This window comes from Rhinoraja longicauda, chromosome 3, assembly GCF_053455715.1.
Source record: "Rhinoraja longicauda isolate Sanriku21f chromosome 3, sRhiLon1.1, whole genome shotgun sequence".
NCBI lineage: Eukaryota > Metazoa > Chordata > Chondrichthyes > Rajiformes > Arhynchobatidae > Rhinoraja > Rhinoraja longicauda.
This window is the reverse complement of record NC_135955.1, coordinates 28,119,173-28,138,221: the sequence shown is the minus strand read 5'-3', so window position 1 is coordinate 28,138,221 and position 19,049 is coordinate 28,119,173. Positions and strand designations below refer to the sequence as shown.

The window sequence follows — 19,049 nt, the reverse complement described above, 5'->3', positions numbered from 1 at the left end:
GCTGATGTGCCAAAATATCCATATAAGCTAAGCAGAATTCCCAAGTGAAGGAATAACACAAGATATTCATGCAGTCGTAGCTACGTACAGGTTGGGGGCAGCTTGACTGGATTCTAGACAGCATTAGAACTAATTATTCCCCACTGTCTATGCTATCACAGGGCCATTGACAGAGTTCCAGAGGGCTACTAGTATCAAAAAACTGCAAAGCAAAATAAAAGATCTCTATTAACATAGCAACTTTCAGCTCAATACAACTACTGCTGTTGGGATGCTTCACAGCTTGGTTTCAGAACAGACACAAAGTAACTCAGCAGGACAGGCAGCATCTCTGGAGAGAAGGAATGGGTGACATTTTGGGTTGAGACCCTTCTTCAGACTGATGTCAGGGTAGTGGGTGGTACAAAGATAAAATGTAGCCGGAGACGTAAGACTGGTCGGAGAACTGGGAAGGGGGAGGGGATGAAGAGAGAGTGAAAGCAAGGGCTACTTGAAGTTAGAGAAGTCAATGTTCAGACTGTTGGGGGGGGAAGAGACTGAAGCGAAATATGCTGATCTTCCAATTTGCGCTGGGCCTCACTCTGACAATGGAGGAGGTGCAGGGCAGAAAGGTCAGTGTGGAAATGGGAGGGGGAGTTAAAGTGTTGAGCAACCGGGAGATCAGGTAGGTTTAGGCAGACTGAGCGGAGATGTTCAGCGAAACTATCGCCGAGCCTGCACTTGTCTCGCTGACATACGAGTCCACACCTGGAACAGTGGATACAGTAGATGAGGTGCAAGTGAATCTCTGCCTCACCTGAAAAGACTGCCGGCGTCCTTGGATGGAGTCGAGGGGGGAGGTACAAGGACATGCGTTGCATCTCCTGCGGTTGCAGGGGAAAGTACCTGGGAAGGGGGTAGTTTGGGTGGGAAGGGATGAGGTTTTCAGAGAGTTGTGGAGGGAATGGTCTCTGCAGAAAGCAGCGGAGATAGGAAGATGTGGTTATTAGTGGGATCTCGCTGAAGGTGGCGAAAATGTCAGAGGATTATGTGCTATATGCGACGGCTGATGGGGTGGAAGGCGAGGACAAGGGCGACTGTCCTTGTTACGATTGGGGGAGGGGGAGTATGAGCGGAGCTGCGGGATATCGAGGGGACCCTGGTGAGAGCCTCGTCTATAATGGAAGAATGGAACCCCCATTCCCTAAAGGATGAGGACATCTCCGATGACCTGGTACGGAACACCTCATCTTGGGCACAGACGGAGGAATTGAGAATAGGGGATAGAATCTCCAGGAAGCAGTGCAGGAAGAAGCATAGTCTAGAAAGCTATGGGAGTCAATGTCAGATGTCAGTCAACAGTCTGTCTCCTGTGATGGAGATGGTGAGATCTGGAAATGGTAGGTAGATGTCGGAGATGGTCCAAGTGAATGAGTGCAGGATAGAAATTAGTCATGACGTTGATGAAGTCAGCGAGTTCTGCATGGGTGCAGGAGGTAGCACCGATGCAGTCATCAATGTAGCGGAGGTAGAGTTTGGGGATAGGGCCAGTGGATGCCTGGAACAGTGATTGTTTGACGTACCCTACAAAGAGGCAGGCAAAGCTGGGGCCCATGCGAGAGCCCATAGCTAACCCTTGGATTTGGAGGAATTGGGAGGAGTCGAAGGAGATTGTTAGTAGACACAAATTGGCTGGTTCTGCAGTCGAGGAAGAAACCGAGAGCTTTAAGACCTTCCTGGTGGGGGATGGAGGTGTAGAGTGACTGAACATTCCTAGTAAAGATGTGGTAATGGGTGCCTGGAAAACGGAAGTCATTGAAGAGACGAAGGGCGTATGAGGTGTCTTGGACATAGGTAGGGGGGGATAGGATGGAGTCGAGGTATGTGGAAATTAATTCAGTGGGACATGAACAATCAGAAACAATGGGTCTACCAGGGCAGTTCTGTTTGTGGAATTTGGGGAGAAGATAACATCGGGACACGCAGGACTGGGAAACTATAAAGTTGGAGGCTTTGGAGGGCAGACAGCCAGAAATAATGAAATCTGAAATGGTGTGTGATATTATGTCCTGGTGCTAGTCTATGGGATCATGGTCCAAGGACAAGTAGGAGGAGGTGTCTGGCCTCAGACCGATAGATGTCAACGTGCCAGATTGCCACGGCACATGCCATGTCGGCGGGTTTGATTATAATGTCGGGGAACCGGCATCTGCAGTTTTTTCCTACACATTTGGTTTCAGAACAGCTCCATCCACGACCACAAGAAATTGCAACGAATTGTGGACGCAGCCCAGACTATCACACAAACCAACTTCCCTTCCATGGACCATTTATATCTCACGCTGCCTCGGCAAGGCCAGCAGCATAATCAAGGACGAGTTGCACCCTGGCCACTCCCTCTTCTCCCTTCTCCCAGCAGGCAAAAGATATAGAAATGGGACAACGCACACCTCCAGATTCAGGGACAGTTTCTTCCCAGCCGTTATCAGGCAACCCAAAACAACTAGACAGCAGCCCTGAACTACTATCTACCTCATTAGTGACCCTCACACTATCTTTGATCTGACTTTATTGGCTTTACCTTGCACTAAACGCTATTCCTTTATCATGTATCTATACACAGTAAATGGCTCGATTGTAAGCATGTATTGTCTTTCCACTGACTGGTTAGCATGCAACAAAAGCTTTTCACTGTATCTCGGTAAATGTGACAATAAACTAAACTGGAAGCAAGACAGCTAAATGCATAGAGTAATCCGTCCGGCACAAGTAAAAGCAGTGAAAGAGCAGTTTATTTTTGGTGGCTGGTTCAGTGATATTGCTCACAATTTGTAACTCTTAAGGAGTGTACTTTCCACCACTGACGATAGTTAAGATCCCAGTCAGTCCGTGCTTTTTAGGTTTTACATTATTGCCATCTTCGATTAATTCTTTGGAGCAGCATTAGGATTAAAAATCAATAAGTGCTGGTACTTAATCTACTTTTACATTCATAAAGTATTTGTCAGAATCTGATAGAAAATTAGCCCCAATCAGCAACATTGACAGAACCAGAAATTAAGTCCAACCTATTGATTCAGTAGGCGCAGTGATACGTAAATATTTAAAAGGCTGCATGCAACGGTACCAATTATTTCTCCATTAATATTAGTCACAAATAGCACGAGTTCTTTTCACTTAATGTATTCAAAGTAATCCGTAGGAAATCAATCAACCTTAGATGCAATCAGAGCTCAACAATTTGATAAGACCAGAGATACCAAACAAAAAATTCTACACAACTTCTGTTGGGCAACCGAGACATTTTATGTGCAGAATACACAATTTGAATGAAACAACCAGCACTAGGGTATGTATACAATTATTACTTATACGACAATGTCCTATAACAATTATAAAGGGCCTTGACAAGACTATTACTCAAGCTTTATGGTCTCTTACCAAATAAAAAATAGACTTTCCGTGGAAGATGCATTAGATTATTCTCCAGCTAGCATATCCATCAAACGAGGAGAGATTGGGCAGGCTAGGTTTCTGCGGCTTAGAGGTCAGAAGAATGCACGGCAACTTCAATGAAACATAGAAAATTCTTTGAGGGTTTTGATAGGGTAGATACAGGAAGGATGTTTCCCCTGGTCATGGAGAATGGAAAAAAGGCAGGTCTCAAAAACAGAGCTACACCATCCAGAACTGAAATGGAGATAAATTTAATCACTCAACACGTAGCAAAGCTACAGAATTGGTTACTTCAAAACTGAATTAATAGATTTCTAAACATAAGAGGAATCAATGAACATAGGGAATAGGGCAAGAAAATGACATTGATGAAGAGCAACCAGGATCTTGTGGAATTGAAGAGCTGGCTCCAAGGCCCAAATGACCACCCATCCTCCTAGTTCCTATGAATTATATTGAAATACAGGGCCGTTAGCAATGAAATTGTTAGCAATATGAACATAATTGTACCAATCGTCACTAACTATACTTTAAGTGTCCCAGCAGTCACTATACCTTTCCACGATTTGTATAAAGTCTTTAATTTAGAGATACAGTGCGGAAACAGGCCCTTCAGCCCACCGAGTCACACTGACCAGTGATTCCCACACATTAACACTATCTTACACACACTAGGAACAATTTTACATTTATACCAAGCCAATTAACCTACAAACCTGTATGTCTTTGGAGTGTGGGAGGGAACCTCAAGCTCCCAGAAAAACCCCACAGGTCATGGGGAGAATGTGCGAACACCGTACAGACAAGCACCCGTAGTCAGGATTGAACCCGGGTTTCTGGCGCTGTAAGGCAGCAACTCTATTGCTGCGCCAGTGCCGCCCTCATTCTTACTTCCTTATTTAATTCTTCAATGACCCATCCAAGGCCAATATATTCTTTGCCTACTGCATTCCAATTTTCCTGACGGGTTCTGGCCAATGCTCTGTCTAACTTAAGCACCATGCTTGACATTCCAGTCGCCTTCACATCACATTATTCATCTCAATTCCTTTGTATTACATTCACTAACTTTGTGGTTTAATGGTGACCATTTTATATTTTGAGGTCATGTTTTGGTTCCCAAAATATTGAGATTTTTTTGTAAATTTAACATTTACATTCAAATTTCAGTTCTTCTCCTCATTTTAATCATGTCAATGCCCTCACAGGGGTGCTTCAATGTGATCCACTGATAAATTTGTGTTCATTGAATGATCACACTTTTTTCTATTTCTCCCCATCTGGCCTCAGGTAGTCATGGAAGATTCCAAAGCACAATATAAAGGGCAGGGCAATAATCCCCAGCATTGTCATCAATATACTTACTCCTTGGATCTTTACACCAAGTTATAGTTCTTTTCATTCATGGTTTGAACCCAAAGTGGACGCGATAGCAGCAACAAAACCCTGACTTTGAGTGGCCATCCTCAAAGTGATCAGACTTGAAGTTGCTGCATGGTCTGCCTCCCACCACAACCACAAATTTCATTGTACCATTTCTTCAAGTCAATTCATAACCAGCTGAGTTGACTACAGAGGAAGCCATAGGAATAAGTTCCATTATTCCTATGCCCCTGCAGAAAGCAGTTCAATTATGCAGACCCTTGCTGACAGCAATAACAAAGTCCATAGATTAGACTAAATTCCATTTAAATGATTGGGATAATTGTTAACTCAGATGGTCATAAAATATTTTCACACAAGACACTGCATTAGACCACTCATTCTTCAAAACAATTGAGAATGGAGATCCATCCGACTCAAACTCTCTTCATCTGATAGGCCTACCATCCCAGAAACGAGTCAATACTGAACTCCAGTAAATCAATACTGTACTCCAGTTAATAATATTAATTTCCTTGCCTGTAAGAGTATGCTTGCCAGGCATGGCAAGCATACTCTTACAGGCAAGGAAATTAATATTATGCAAATAGTGTGGTCTCATCAATACACAAATTATATGAGGCAGCTTTGTATCTTATGCTCAAATCGTCCAGTAACAAAGGTACAGGTACTTTTTTTAAATCTTATTCATGGCCTGCTGCAACTGCATGCTAACTTTCAATGACGTATGCAAATGCACCAGACCCCTTTAAATATCAACTTTCCTAAAATCTCACTTTACAAGGTATACGGTTTTTGTTGCTTAAAATTAAAGTGGATACTCTCATATTTTTCCATATTACATTGCATCTGCCATGCTGTTGCTAACTCACTCAGCTTGTCTCCACTTGCCAACCAAAAGGTTCTTTTTATTCCTACCTTTTATTTATCTCAATTCTCAATCTATATCAGTATATCATTGTGGACACCATGTTCTCTAGCTTTGCTCAGCAATCTCATCCAAAGACTTTCAAAAAATCAAATATATCACATCCACTCATCTACCTAGTAGATGCATTCTTAAAGAACTCTAAGAAGAAATTACTTAAACACAACATCCGTTTTGTAAATCCACATGGACTCCTTTCATATCATATCATTATTTATTTAGAGGTCTTGAAATCTAATCATTAACTTTTACCTTTTGCATGTTTTCAACTTCTGATGTCAGTCTGAGAGGTTGTTAGCACCACGTTTTCTTTCTCCTCATTTTCTAGTGAAATGATGCCACATTTGCTACCTATCGATCTGTAGGAAATATTCCAGAATCCACAGAACTTTGTTGATAACCAGAGCGTCCACCATTTCCATCGCTACTCTTTTAAAACTCTGAGATGCGAATCATGTTCTTGGGATTTATCATTTTTTACTCATTAACATTTTAATTATCCACTAATATTAACACATTTTACTTCCTCACTTACACTGGAAGCATGACTTTCCAGTACTTCTTGAAGTACTGCAAAGGCAGACACAAAGTAATTGTTTATGAAAATAACTACAGATGCTGGTACAAATCAAAGGTATTTATTCACCAAATGCTGGAGTAACTCCAGCATTTTGTGAATAAATACCTTCAAAGTAATTGTTTAATCTTTTTGCCATTTCCTTATTCCACATTATAAATCCTCACACCCGCCTGTAAGAAACACAGTTGCCTTTACTAGTCTTTTCCTTAGAAGGTCCAACAGTCTGGTTGCATGTCTCATGATAGTTTATCCTTATTCTATTTCTCCTTTGTAGTTTATTGGTCATCCTTTGTTGAATTACAAACTCCATCCAGGAAGTTGATCCAGCCTGAGTTGGTACTTTCCTGTAGCAGTGCAATCATGCAGCCAGGGTAGGTTCTTCTGTTTGCCACTTCCTTTATCCTCGACTGGCCACACTTTATTGAATGCACAGACAATTGATGTTCATTAGCTTTTAGCAGCCAGTGATAATTCTGCTAATTTCTGGTTATTATTTTGTCACGTACGCTTATTCAGCAGGTAGACACAAAATGTTGGAGTAACTCAGCGGGAAGGACAGCATCCCTGGATAGAGGGAATGGGTGACGTTTCGGGTTGAGACCCTTATTTAGTCGGAAGAAGGGTCTCGACCCGAAATGTCACCCATTTCTTCTCTCCAGGGATGCTGCCTGCCTGCTGAGTTACTCCAGCATTTTGTGTCTACCTTCGATTTAAACCATCATCTGCAGTTCTTTCCGACACTTATTCAGCACAAGGGTTACATTGGAGATGTATTCTAATTGTGGCGTGCACTCCTTCCATTGAGGGTGCAAGCTTCAGAACATTATTGAGAAGTCAGTACCCGATACAGCATGGCATTGCTGTGAACCTCAACATATCACATACTCCCAATCATAAATACCTGCCTTTATTGTACATAGTTTCCAGATACTAACCAATTTCTAATCCCACTATGATGTGCTAGATGAAGTCTGAAGGAGCATGCCCTTTCAAATGATTTTTCAGGGTACCTCTTAATTGCATGTTTATTAGATAGAAACTAGTACTCTGACAGAACACTGCACAAAATTATAATTGAAGACTAGACCAAGTAGACCAGTTGGGCCCAAAATCTCTCCTGCATTGGTGCAGCACCCTCTCATCTCATCCCCCATCCCCCCCCCCCCCTTGTCCTCCCTCCTCGCCCCCCCCCCCCCCCCAGGAGATAGATTTAAACTTTAAAATGTGAATAACTTTAAAAATATAAGACGGATTCCAATGAAACTTCTTCCATTAACACCAAAGGGACGACAGTGAGCAAGGTGGGCCTAAAATTGTCGCGCTATCGTGTACTGTTTTGGCTATAGTTCAGGAACAAACAAACAAGAGTTTTAGTATATAGATAGATAGATGTCGAAACTGATCACTGGACAGAGGAAGAGAAAGGAAGGAAACAGTAGAAAGCAAGGATAGTAATTAACGACAGAACTGATTTTGTTTTCAAGTTAAGCACAGCAACTTCATTTGGTCACATTTTAATGCAGCAAAAACGTCCCAAAAGCCTTCACAGAAGCATTAGCACATAAAATAAAATGACGTTCAGACAAAATAAGATGCCTAAATGCTTAGTCAGAGAGGAAGGCTTTAAGGTGTGCCCATGTAGGAAGAACAAGAGGTATGGAGCTTTGGTAAAGGAATAGCAAAATTTAGATTGCATAATCAGCTGAAGGCATAGCTGAAGTCAGGGGGTGCTAATGGGAATTAAATTTAGAAACACATAAGTAATCAGAATGATAGTAGTGCAGAGATCTCTGAGAACTATTGCAATGAAGGAGTTTAGATGACTGAGCGTCGAGGCGAAGGGGAATTCAGAAATAAGGATGAGAATTTAAAATTCAAATAACTTCATCATTAGTGACAAGTAATAGATAACAGAGAATGTGCGGTTTTAAGATCAAGGGATGAATTTAACTAGGAGGAGAAGCCACGAGTTACGAGGAGAGACTGGATTGGCTGGGACAGGTTTCCCTGAAGTAAAGGGGGCCAAGGGGTGCACTTCTAGAAATAGATTTTTCGAGTTTTTTTCCAGGATAGGGAGTCTAAAACTCTAGGGTATAGGTTTAAAGTGATGCCATCTAGATGGGGCAAAGTTTTCCTACAGAGGGTGGTGGGTATATGGAACCAGTTCCAAGATTACATAGTACAATTAATGTTTAAAAGACATTTGGACACATTTGTGGATAAGAAAGGCTTGGAGAGATATGGGCCAAATAGATCAGGTAGGCAGCGGTCAGCATGAACGAGTTGGGCAAAAGGGCAGTTGAATTCTAGACTATAACAAACAACATCAGATTATGAACGTATAATGCAGGTAATAAAATGAACTCACAACATTTCAGAAGAGAATATATATAATTGAAATGGAACAATTTGCAGGGAGACAGAGGTGTGGTGGACTATTGGATGAGCTAAATTCAAAAGATTGTTCTAATGGCTTATAGTCTATGATAAACCTTGTGGTGGTATTTCCCTACCTGGTCCTGAGGGCCTGCCAAGCCGCGTCTACGTCTGCATAGAGGTTTTTCTCAGAAGGCTTCCCAGAGCTGGCCCCGTAACCCGAGTAGTCGTAGGAGAAGACGTTGCAGTTGATTCTGGAGCCCAGACCGATGTAGAAACTGCTCATCTGGCCCAGATCCACGGCATTACCATGCGAGAAGAGCAGCGTGAATTTGGCGCTGGGGGAGCAACGGATGAACATACAAGCGATGCGGTTGCCCCGGCTCGTCCTGGTCATAAAGGCCTCGATGGAGTCCTTCTCCCGCTGCGAGTACTGCCAGTCCGCTCGCTCGGACAGGTGCAGGCTCCAGTGGCTCCCGGACTCGTCGGGCAGCAGAGCGTAAGTGGGCTCAGGGGGCAAGAAAGCGAGTTTGGAGGCGATGCGACCCGGGCAGGGCGGACAACAGAAGAGGCAGCACAGCTCACTCAGAGACAGGTTATTCATGGCAAGGCGAGTGAGTCAGTCCCAGTCAATCAATCAATCAAATTAATAAATAATGAACAAATTAACTATTCCAGTGATCGCAGAGCCAGGGTAAACTACTGGGTTGAAGATATCAACGGGAAACTTTCTCTGAGAATTTGCCTCGTACAATGTTCTCACCGGCGAGTGGACTCTGAATTGGTGATGGATCGCATGTTTAATCCTCCGCTCCGAGCGAGGGAAGTCGGGCAGCCGCAGACCGGATGCTCCCGTGATAAATCCAGCGTAATCCCAGCCCCCCTTTCTCAACGCTCATCGATCGAAGTGAAAGCCAGGAGTCCTCACACAAAAGGAAGAGAAACTTGACCTGAATCTGCGAGTCATCTGCGCCGGGGAGGCGGTGGGGAACCCAGCCAGGCGAGATCCCTTCAGCTCTCCAGCCCCACAGTGGAGGGAGGGGAGGGAGGCCGCGTCCTTGGTCTGTGCCGGCGGCCTCTGGGACAATGCGGCGGCGGCTGTGGCGGCTGCGGCTCCTCTCTTGCCTCCACCTGTCGGCCGGCGCCCAGGCCCCGGGGGACACAACCGTCGGCGGTGGCAGCAGCAGCTCCTTGATCCGCCGCGACAAACACCCTCCACCGATCACCGCACTCGCTCCGGCCGCAGCTCCCCTCACAGCGGAGATTTTAGTTTTGCGCCGGTCGCCGGAGGCGTTCCCATACTTTTAATTTTTAAACGAATACGTGTCCTCCAGTTGGCTGGCGCGGACACGCCTTGCGCTGGTGCGGTGGGTGGAGGCGGGGAGACAGGGCCCGGTCACCGGGCCAGCGCGCATGCGGGGAGTGGATCTCGCCGGGAGGGGCCGCGCATGCGGGGACTGGATCTCTCCGGGAGGGGCCGCCGCGCATGCGGGGAGTGGATCTCACCGAGCGGGCCGGCGCGCATGCGGGGAGTGGATCTCGCTGAGCGGGGCCGCGCATGCGGGGAGTGGATCTCGCAGGGAGGAGGGGGTGGGGCGCATGCGCAATCGTCGCGATTTTTTGCGAGCTGGGCTCTCCCGCTGGGCGATGCGCTGTACGGAGGCGCGGAGCGTCGGCTGGAGACGCCGAGCTGCGCATGCGCTGTACGCAAGCTTTCATTCGTCTACTCATGCGCACACCCCGGATCTTCCAGGAAATGAAACAGGATGAGGGAAGCATTCAGCAGGTCAAATAGTATTTTTGGGACAAATAATAATAATAATAATATATTCCTTTATTCGTCCCACACCGGGGAAATTTAAAGTGTTACAGCAGCAAAATGAATAGCAAGAGATCAAGAGATCATTCATTATAAATAAAGATGCATAAATTGTCAACAGTTTTCTGTGTGTTCTTAGCTGTTACTGTTGACTCGTCTGGTGGGAGCAGTGCTGGTTGTGCAGTCTCACAGCAGCGGGAAGGAAGGAACTCCTATATCTCTCCTTCACGCACTTGGGGTGAAGGAGTCTGTCACTGAAGGAGCTACTCAATGCAGTGACAGTGTCCTGCATGGGGTGGGAGTCGTTGTCCAGCAGCGATGTTAGTTTTGCCATCATCCTCTCCCACCACCTGCACTGACTTGAGGGGGCAACCCAGTACAGAGCTGGCCTTCCTGACCAGCTTGTCGAGTCTCTTCCCTTTCGTCGCTGAGATGCTGCTGCTCCAGCAGACCACTCCATAGAAAATAGCCGATGCAACCACTGTGTTGTAGGAGGTCCTTCGTAGTGCCCCCTGCACTCCAAAGGACCTGAGTCTCCTTAGCAGATAAAGTCTGCTCTGGCCCTTTCTGTGTAGTGCATCAGTGTTTTCAGTCGAGTCCAGTTTATTGTTGAGGTAGACACCCAGGTACTTATAAGAATCCACCCTCTCGATGTCCATTCCCTGGATGTTCATCGGTGTCGGGGGACCTGGCTGCGCCTGCGGAAATCTACCACCATCTCCCTGGTTTTCCCCGCGTTGATCCAGAGGCAGTTCCGCAGGCACTAGTCCACAAACTCCTTGATCAGTTCTCTGTACGCCCTGTCCTCATCGCCCGTGATGAGGCCGACGATGGGGACTAGTGTGTTTGCTATGAGATCGGTGCGAAAACTATTGAAATAGTAGGAGAATATATGAACTTTCTTTATTCCGTTTGATATATATTTGTTATTGTGAGTAAAGTTTATTTTTGCAAGCAAACTGGGGAAGGGAACAGGATCGGTCATCAGAAAGATCAATGAAAATACGTAGGTTTTTTGAGAGAAAAGTAGAGTTAATGTATCAAAATTAAAACAGAAATTGCTGAAAAACATTAGGTTTTGCAGCATTTTCTGTTTTAAATATAGGTTTGTATTGTCTAGATTATTTTTCGATTTAGAAACATAGAAAAATAGGTGCAGGAGTAGGTCTTTCGGTCCTTCGAGCCAGCACCGCCATTCAATATGATCATGGCTGATCATCCAGAATCAATACCCCATTCCTGCTTTCTCCCCATATCCCTTGATTCCGTTAGCCCTCAGAGCTATATCTAACTCTTGGGTTAGATACAGATTACGAATACATTACAGATCAAATTTACAGATCAAGTTTTTAAAATAGGTTAGGATAAAATGATAACTAATCAATCTGAGACATAAATTGAATCTGTATGGAACAGCCACATCTGTGAGAACAATTGAGTTTCAGGTGGAATTATTAAACTCGCTCTTCTGATGGTTTCCATGTTGCCAGACAGATTACATTTGTTTCCCGATTTGTATGCTTGCCAACGCTGTTGGAGACTGAAGGTGTACAGAATGAAAGTTGGAGGGGAATTAAAGAGATAAGCAACTGGATGCTCGTCACCCTTGCAAACTGAATGGAAGCATTCTATAATGTTTTATGTTGCTGGATGAAGGAGAACAAGTAAAAAGATGAGTTTTAACAACTCCTGCTGTTGCATTATAAGATCCATGAGAAAAAATATATTAGGTTGAAATTGAAGAGTGACGGGGAAGAGGCACAAGGAGCTGCATATGCTGATTTATCAAAAAACACAAAGTGTAAGAGTAACTCAGCAGGTCAGGCAGCATTACTGGAGATGTCTCTTACTTTCTGCAGCATCTCTTACCTTCGTCAGGTAAAGGTATAGAATTGAATTGAACCCTTCTGCTCCAATTTATTATGTCTCAAATTATTTCCTTATCATCTTGATCCAAATGCAGTTTTTAAAGTGATTGTTACTGTGACAACTTTGGCACATCCTATTACAATTATTCCTCTATCTCTCTGCCTTTCTGCAACTAAAACTGTACTTATCTATCCACTTGACCGGCTCTTATGAAATACCTCAACCTGAAACATTCATTCTACTTCATTCCCCACCTGACCTGCTGAGAACTTCCAGCTTGATTTTTGTTTCCTGTTTTTTATTACCTGCAATTTATTTCCCCAGTTGCTGAGGGTCCCCCTGCTCAGCTGAGTGTAGCATATGTGACCAGATGAAGAAGAAGGCAGCCAAAACATTGGTGCACAGTTTGGTTTTGGGGGAGTGGGGCAAGAAGTTGTTAAAAGTCATTTACCCATCCACACATTTCAAGTGCAGAGGAATGCAAGTCTGGGGACCCAATTGTTTAAATTGCAAGCAACCCATGACCCATTGGTCCACTCAGGGTCTCTCTCCCTTTATTTACCTTTTTGATCACTCGATATGAATGCTTATTACCATCACTGCAACATGTCTGTGCCCTTCCATCAGCTTATAACCTACCTATCTTTCTTCCTGGGATTCTTCTCGCTTGGTCAACCTTTGTTGTTCCCTCTCCCACCTGGTCCCATCTGCCCAATCATCCCTCCCTTATCGGGTTCAGTCTATCACCAGCCTCTGCCTCACCCCACTCTCCCACCTTTATTACACTTCCTTCAGTACTGATGCAGGGAAACAACCTGAAATATCAACCTTCATCTCCACGGATCAGGCTGAAGAATGGTCTCGAAACATCACCCATTCCTTCTCTCCAAAGATGCTGCCTGCCCCGCTGATTACTACACCATTTTGTGTCTGTGTGCATCACCACGGATATTGCTTGATCCACTGAGTTCTTCCAGCAGCTTATTTTTTTGCTTGGGACTCTATTGTCAGTTTGCTTGTGGGATTGGAAGTGTTCAGCTGCCTGCCCCACTTCTGAACATTCGTCTGTACCTGGGTAAGCCTGGAGAGGGAGCACTTGCCGCTACACATCTTGGTGTTCACAAGATCATTCAACATTGAGAGACTGGAGTACATCTTGTCCTACAGTGGTAGATTCTTATATTATAAATAACTGGGGGCTAGTGGAATCAAGGGATGTGGGGAGAAGGCAGGCACGGGTTACTGATTGTGGACGATCAGCCATGATCACAATGAATGGCTCGAAGGGCCGAATGGCCTCCTCCTACACCTATTTTTTATGTTTCTATAAATTGTAATAAATGTGTAAATAAAAACAACACGTTGCCATCATTTGGGAGCACTTTAGAGAGCTGTGGTAAGTGCAGTACAATCGAGAAGAGGTCGGCAATAAATGAATCATTTAAAATAGTCGCTCTAACCAGGCTTCATGTAAAATATGGGCAGGGTTATCGCTCGCCTTTTCCTTGGTTGGATATATTTCGATGACTGACGTGCTGAGCGACCTATCGATCACCCTGACACATGGAACGCCGGATGGATGTATCATTTTCATGTTTCCATGTGATTTCTGCACATCAACTTCCGGGTAATTGTGGTTGTTGGAGCGCATGTGGCTCGCACAAAAAACCCCATTTAACAAGGGAATATAATGAGCTCTGAAAGGGGAAATGTCACAAGAAAGCGAGCACAGAAGCATCAAAATTGTATTGCATTTAAAAATGACAAGTATGACAAAACTAATAAGATTAAGGTAAGCAATCACTTCAATTGTTGAATGGATGTCAGATTCAGATTAGTTTCTTGTCACATACATCGTGGCATTCCTTGTCCATCTGGAGCTCAGAGTAATCGGTATACACGGTAATAATAGATACAGCTATAAATACATTGATGAATGGTACCCAGAGTAACTGAATGTTTATTGTAGTGTAGGAAAATAACTGCAGATGCAGTCAAAGAAGGTATCACAAAATGCTGGAGTAACTCAGCAGGTCAGGCAGCATTTCAGGAGAGAAGGAATGGGTGACCTTTCGGGACGAGACCCTTCTTCAGACTGAAGAAGTCTCGACCCGAATGTTTATTGTATATCCATTTGTTGTGTTTAATGTATGTAAAGCTGCAACATGTAAGAATTTCACTGTTCTGGTCCATATAACTCTTTACACCATTAAAGCAAGAAAAGCAGAATGGTGTAAAGATTGTAGTGCAAAAAAAACTAAAGTGCAACAACGGAATAACTAAATTGAGTAGAATTGAGATGAAAACGACGTAGCAGAACCCCTGGAAGGGGTGTTGTGAAAGAAGTGATTGGTTCAGGAGTCTGATAGCAGTGGGAAAGAAGCTGTTCTTAAGTCTCGTTCTAGGCTTTCAAACTTCTGTATCTTCTCCCAGAAGGTAGAGGAGACAGAAGGGAATGCCCAGGTTGGCATCATCTCTGAGGATACTTCTAGTCTTCCTGATGCAATGCAGCATGAAGATGGACTGGGTGGAAGGAAGTGACGAGCCTGTAATCGACTGGGTATTGTTCACTACTCTCTACAGGTTCAGGCGATCAAGAATAGAACAGTTTCCCTACAGGCTGCGATGCATCCTGTCAGAATAATTTCTATAGTGCATCTGTAGCAGTTTGAGAGAATCCTTGTGGACACGCTGAATCTTGTCAGATGCACAAGAAAGTAAAAATGTTGGTGCTCTTGATAACCACATCAATGTGAAGGGACCAGATTAGGTTACTGGCGACATGAATGCCTAAAAATGTGAAGCTGGCGACCATCTCTACAGTAGCTTCGTTGGTGAGGATAGCTTGTGTTCACAACCCCTCTCTCCCAACTCACTTCCCTAGGTCAACAGTCGACTCCTTTGCCTTGCTGGCATTAAGAGGGAGGTTATTGCTCTGACACTGTGAAGCAAGGTTCCATGTTTCTTCCCCATACTCTGTCTCATCATTGTTGTTCATCCGGCCCACAATAGTGGTATCATCGGTAAACTTAAAGATCTAGTTGGCGTTGTCGAAGGTAGACACAAAATGCTGGAGTAACTCAGCGGGACAGGCAGCATCTCTGGAGAGAAGGAATGGGTGGTGTTTTAGGTCGAGACCCTTCTTCAGACTGTCAGACAGACAGAATCAGTCTGAAGAAGGGTCTTGACCCGAAACGTCACACATTCCTTCTCTCCAGAGATGCTGCCTGTCCTGCTGAGTTACTCCAGCATTTTGAGTCAACCTTCGATTTAAACCAGCATCTGCAGTTCTTTCCTACACAAACTGTTTTGTCCTTGGGCACACAGTCATGGATGTACAGAGAGTAGAGCAGGGGGCTGAACACACAATCCCGAGGCACCAGTGTTGAGGGGCAGGGTGTTGTTACCAATTCCAACCGATTGAGGTTTGCTGGTCAGGGTGTTCAGAAGCCAGTTGCAGATGGAGGTCCCAAGACTAAGATGTAAAAAATTAGAGATGGATTTATTTGGTACTAGACCAAGTGGACCCATTGGGCCCAAACTTCTCCTGCATTGGTGCAGCACCATCTCCTTCCCCCCCTTCCCCACCCCACCCTTACCCCCCTCCTCCCCTTCGCCCCCACTCCATCCCCCTCAACCCCCTTATCCTCCCTCCACCCCTTTCTCCCTCCCTAGGAGATAGATTTGAACTTTAAAATGTGAATAACTTTTAAAATATTACACTGATTTCAATTAAACTTCTTCCATTAACACAAAAGGGACGACGGTGAGTAAGGTGGGCCTAAAATTGTCGCGTTATCATGTTCCGTTTTGGCTGTAGTTCAAGAACAAACAAACAAACAAATGAGAGTTTTAGTATATAGATATTGTGGTGTTCAAGGCTGGGCTATAGTCAACAAATAGCATGGTGACATAGGTGTTCTTATTGTGAAGTTGATCCAGAGCTGAGTGCAGTGCACAAGAGATGGCATACTCAGACTGATTTTTCCTGTACACAAATTGCAAGGGATCAAGATTACCTGAGCAACTGGTGAATATGGAGCCATTATTCGACCTTCAAAGCACGTTATTATGGTCAATGTTAGAGCTACTGGCCAGTAGTCATTTAGATAGGTCATTTTACTTTCATGCGGACAGGAATGATGGAGGATCCCTTGAAGCAGATGGGAACAGTAAACTGGTGAAGGCAGAGGTTGAAGATGTTTGTGAAGACTCTCATCAGGTTGGGTTGGCTGTTTTCCAAATTTACTCTCATGAAAGCAGATCTGACTTCTGCCACCGGGGTGTATAGGATAGTGCCAGTGGCGGTGGGGGTGGGGTGGGGATTGTGCATTGTTGGAACTTTGTTTGATTGTTCAAAACGGGTATAAAAGTATTCCGTTCATCTGACAGAGAGTCCTACAGAACGGAAACGGGTCCTCCAGCCCAACTTGCCATTGCCGACCAAGATACCTAATCTATACTAGAACCATCTGCCTGTGTTTGGCCCATATCCCGCTAAACCTTTCCTACCCATGTACCTGTGCAAATGACTTTTAAATGTTGCTATAATACCTGCTTCAACTATCCTCTGGCAGCTCATTCTATATTCCCACCACCATCTGTGTGAAAATGCTACCCCTCAGGTTCCTAATAAATCTTCCCCTCTCATTACAAACCTATATCCCTGGTTCTTGATTCCCCTACTCTGGGTAAAAAACTGCATTTACCCGACGTATTCCCCTCATAATCTAAGGAGCAGTCCATTGCTGAGCCCATCACATCTTCATTCTGGTGTTGAAATCGCCAAGTAATGGAAACTAATTGCTTACAGGAGTAGACTGCACAAGGGATTTAAGGTTTTCATGGAACACCTCATCATCCATGTATCCTGTCCTTATTTTTACGTTTGCCTTTCTGAAAACGGTGTAGCCTCCCACAGGATCACAGATCGAACCTTCATCAGTGAATCGCATCTCAATGGAACAACAATATCGATCCTATAGTATGCTAGTTGCTTGACCGTGAACGCTGTTCTCTGCGGCCTCATGACCTACCCCCAACTCTGGATGAGGTCAAGAAAACAACTTGTAACAAACTAGTAAACGAGATGGCACGGTGGTGCAGCGGTAGAGCTACTGCCTTACAGTGTCGAAGACCCGGGTTCAATCCTGACTATGTGTACTTGTCTGTACGGAGTTTGTACTTTCTCCCTGTGACCTGCATGGGTTTTCTCCAAGATCTTCGGTTTCCTCCCATACTCTAAAGACGTACAGGCTTGTAGGTTAATTGGCTTGGTATAAAATGTAAAATTGTCCCTAGTGTGTGTAGAGTGGTTTTAGTGTGCGGGGATTGCTGATCGGTGCAGACTCTGTGTACTGATGAGCCTGTTTCCACACTGTATCTCTAAACCAGGGGTGTTAAACTCATTGTAGGTCACGGGCCGGAATGGGCAAATTGCGACTTCATGCGGGCCGGATCAGTTGTGCACGTGCGAACGCACGCGCGCGTGCTCCCACAGCTTTCGTTGCCTTCGTTTTTTCAACCTGCTCTCATGTGTATCAGTGTCTGCTATAACTGCAAAGTGTTTCACTTTACGAATTTCGTTTCTTATGAAGAAGATTGCCTAGCAAGCATTACTTTTATGATTGGTATCTGGGCCCTAGATAGAGTGGATGTGGAAATAATGTTTCCAATAATAGGAGAGTCTCGGACCACAGCATCAGAATAAAAGGTCATACATTCAAAATGGAGATGAGGAGGAATGGGTGGTGAATCTGTGGAATTCATTGCTACAGACAGCGGTGGATGCCAATAAATTGGGTATCTTTGAGGCAGAGATTGATAGGTCTTGATTAGGTTACAGGGAGAAAGAAGACAATAGAATTGGTTGAGAGAGAAAATAGATCAGCCATGGTTGAATGGCAAAGTAGACTTGATGGGTTAAATGGCCTAATTCTGTTCCCCTGTCTTATAGTTTTCCTACAATGTTTATGTTTTGCCCACAATGGGCTGGCTGGGTGGTGAACAGCCAAACAGCAGCTACCTGGCATGGTGAAAGATTGTCTGTCCATCATGTCACCTGAAGGCCCCGCTCCCCATCCTTCTCCTGTCTTTCTTCCTTCCCCTCACATCCTCCCCTCACATCCTCTCCTCTCATGTCCTTCTCTACCTCACCTTCTCCCTCACCTGCCCTCTCTCTTTCCTCAGCCTACCCCTTCTCTCTTCCCTACTTCCTTCCTTCCAACTACTCCCCCACTCCCCACACTTACTTCATCCACTCTTTCCTTACCTCGTCCCTAAATCCCCTCCCTTCCCTCATCCCTAAACACCATTCCTTCTCTCACCTGCCCCCTTCCTCACCCCTCCCTCCCTACTTCCTTTCTTTACCACCTACTCCCCCACTCCCTCGACACCCTCTCTTTCCTTCCTCATCCCTAAAAACCCTCCCTTCCCTCATCTGCTCCCCCTCCCCTTCCTTTACCACCACCTTCTCCCTTCTCTTCCCTATTCCCGCATAACTACCAGCTCGTCCTCACATCCCACCTAACCTTAACCCAAACCCAGAGCCCCCACCCTGGGGAGCAGCTCAGATTTTGGATCGCTGGCTGTGACCCATTCACAGCGCGGCGACTTCCCGCCAGCCTCTATCCACGTACTCACCTGTGTCTCAGGTACAT

The 19,049-nt window shown here is 44.9% G+C and overlaps 2 protein-coding genes across 4 annotated transcripts in view; one reads left to right on the top strand and one right to left on the bottom strand.

The window, feature by feature from the left end:
• abhd17b (abhydrolase domain containing 17B, depalmitoylase) overlaps window positions 1–10,152 on the bottom strand; it is a 60,803-nt gene extending 50,651 nt beyond the window's left edge. The window contains exon 1 of one of the 2 annotated variants that reach the window (XM_078395240.1): window positions 8,840–10,152. In XM_078395240.1, the coding sequence (XP_078251366.1) occupies window positions 8,840–9,306 (467 nt within the window). In that variant the 5' untranslated portion in view covers window positions 9,307–10,152. The remainder of the gene's footprint in view (window positions 1–8,839) is intronic. The other variant, XM_078395238.1, reaches the window with a different exon arrangement.
• Window positions 10,153–14,024: 3,872 nt separating this feature from the next.
• Window positions 14,025–19,049, top strand: part of c3h9orf85 (chromosome 3 C9orf85 homolog) — a 32,070-nt gene continuing 27,045 nt past the window's right edge. For both annotated transcript variants that reach the window (XM_078396896.1, XM_078396895.1), the window contains exon 1: window positions 14,025–14,182. In XM_078396896.1, the coding sequence (XP_078253022.1) occupies window positions 14,081–14,182 (102 nt within the window). In that variant the 5' untranslated portion in view covers window positions 14,025–14,080. The remainder of the gene's footprint in view (window positions 14,183–19,049) is intronic.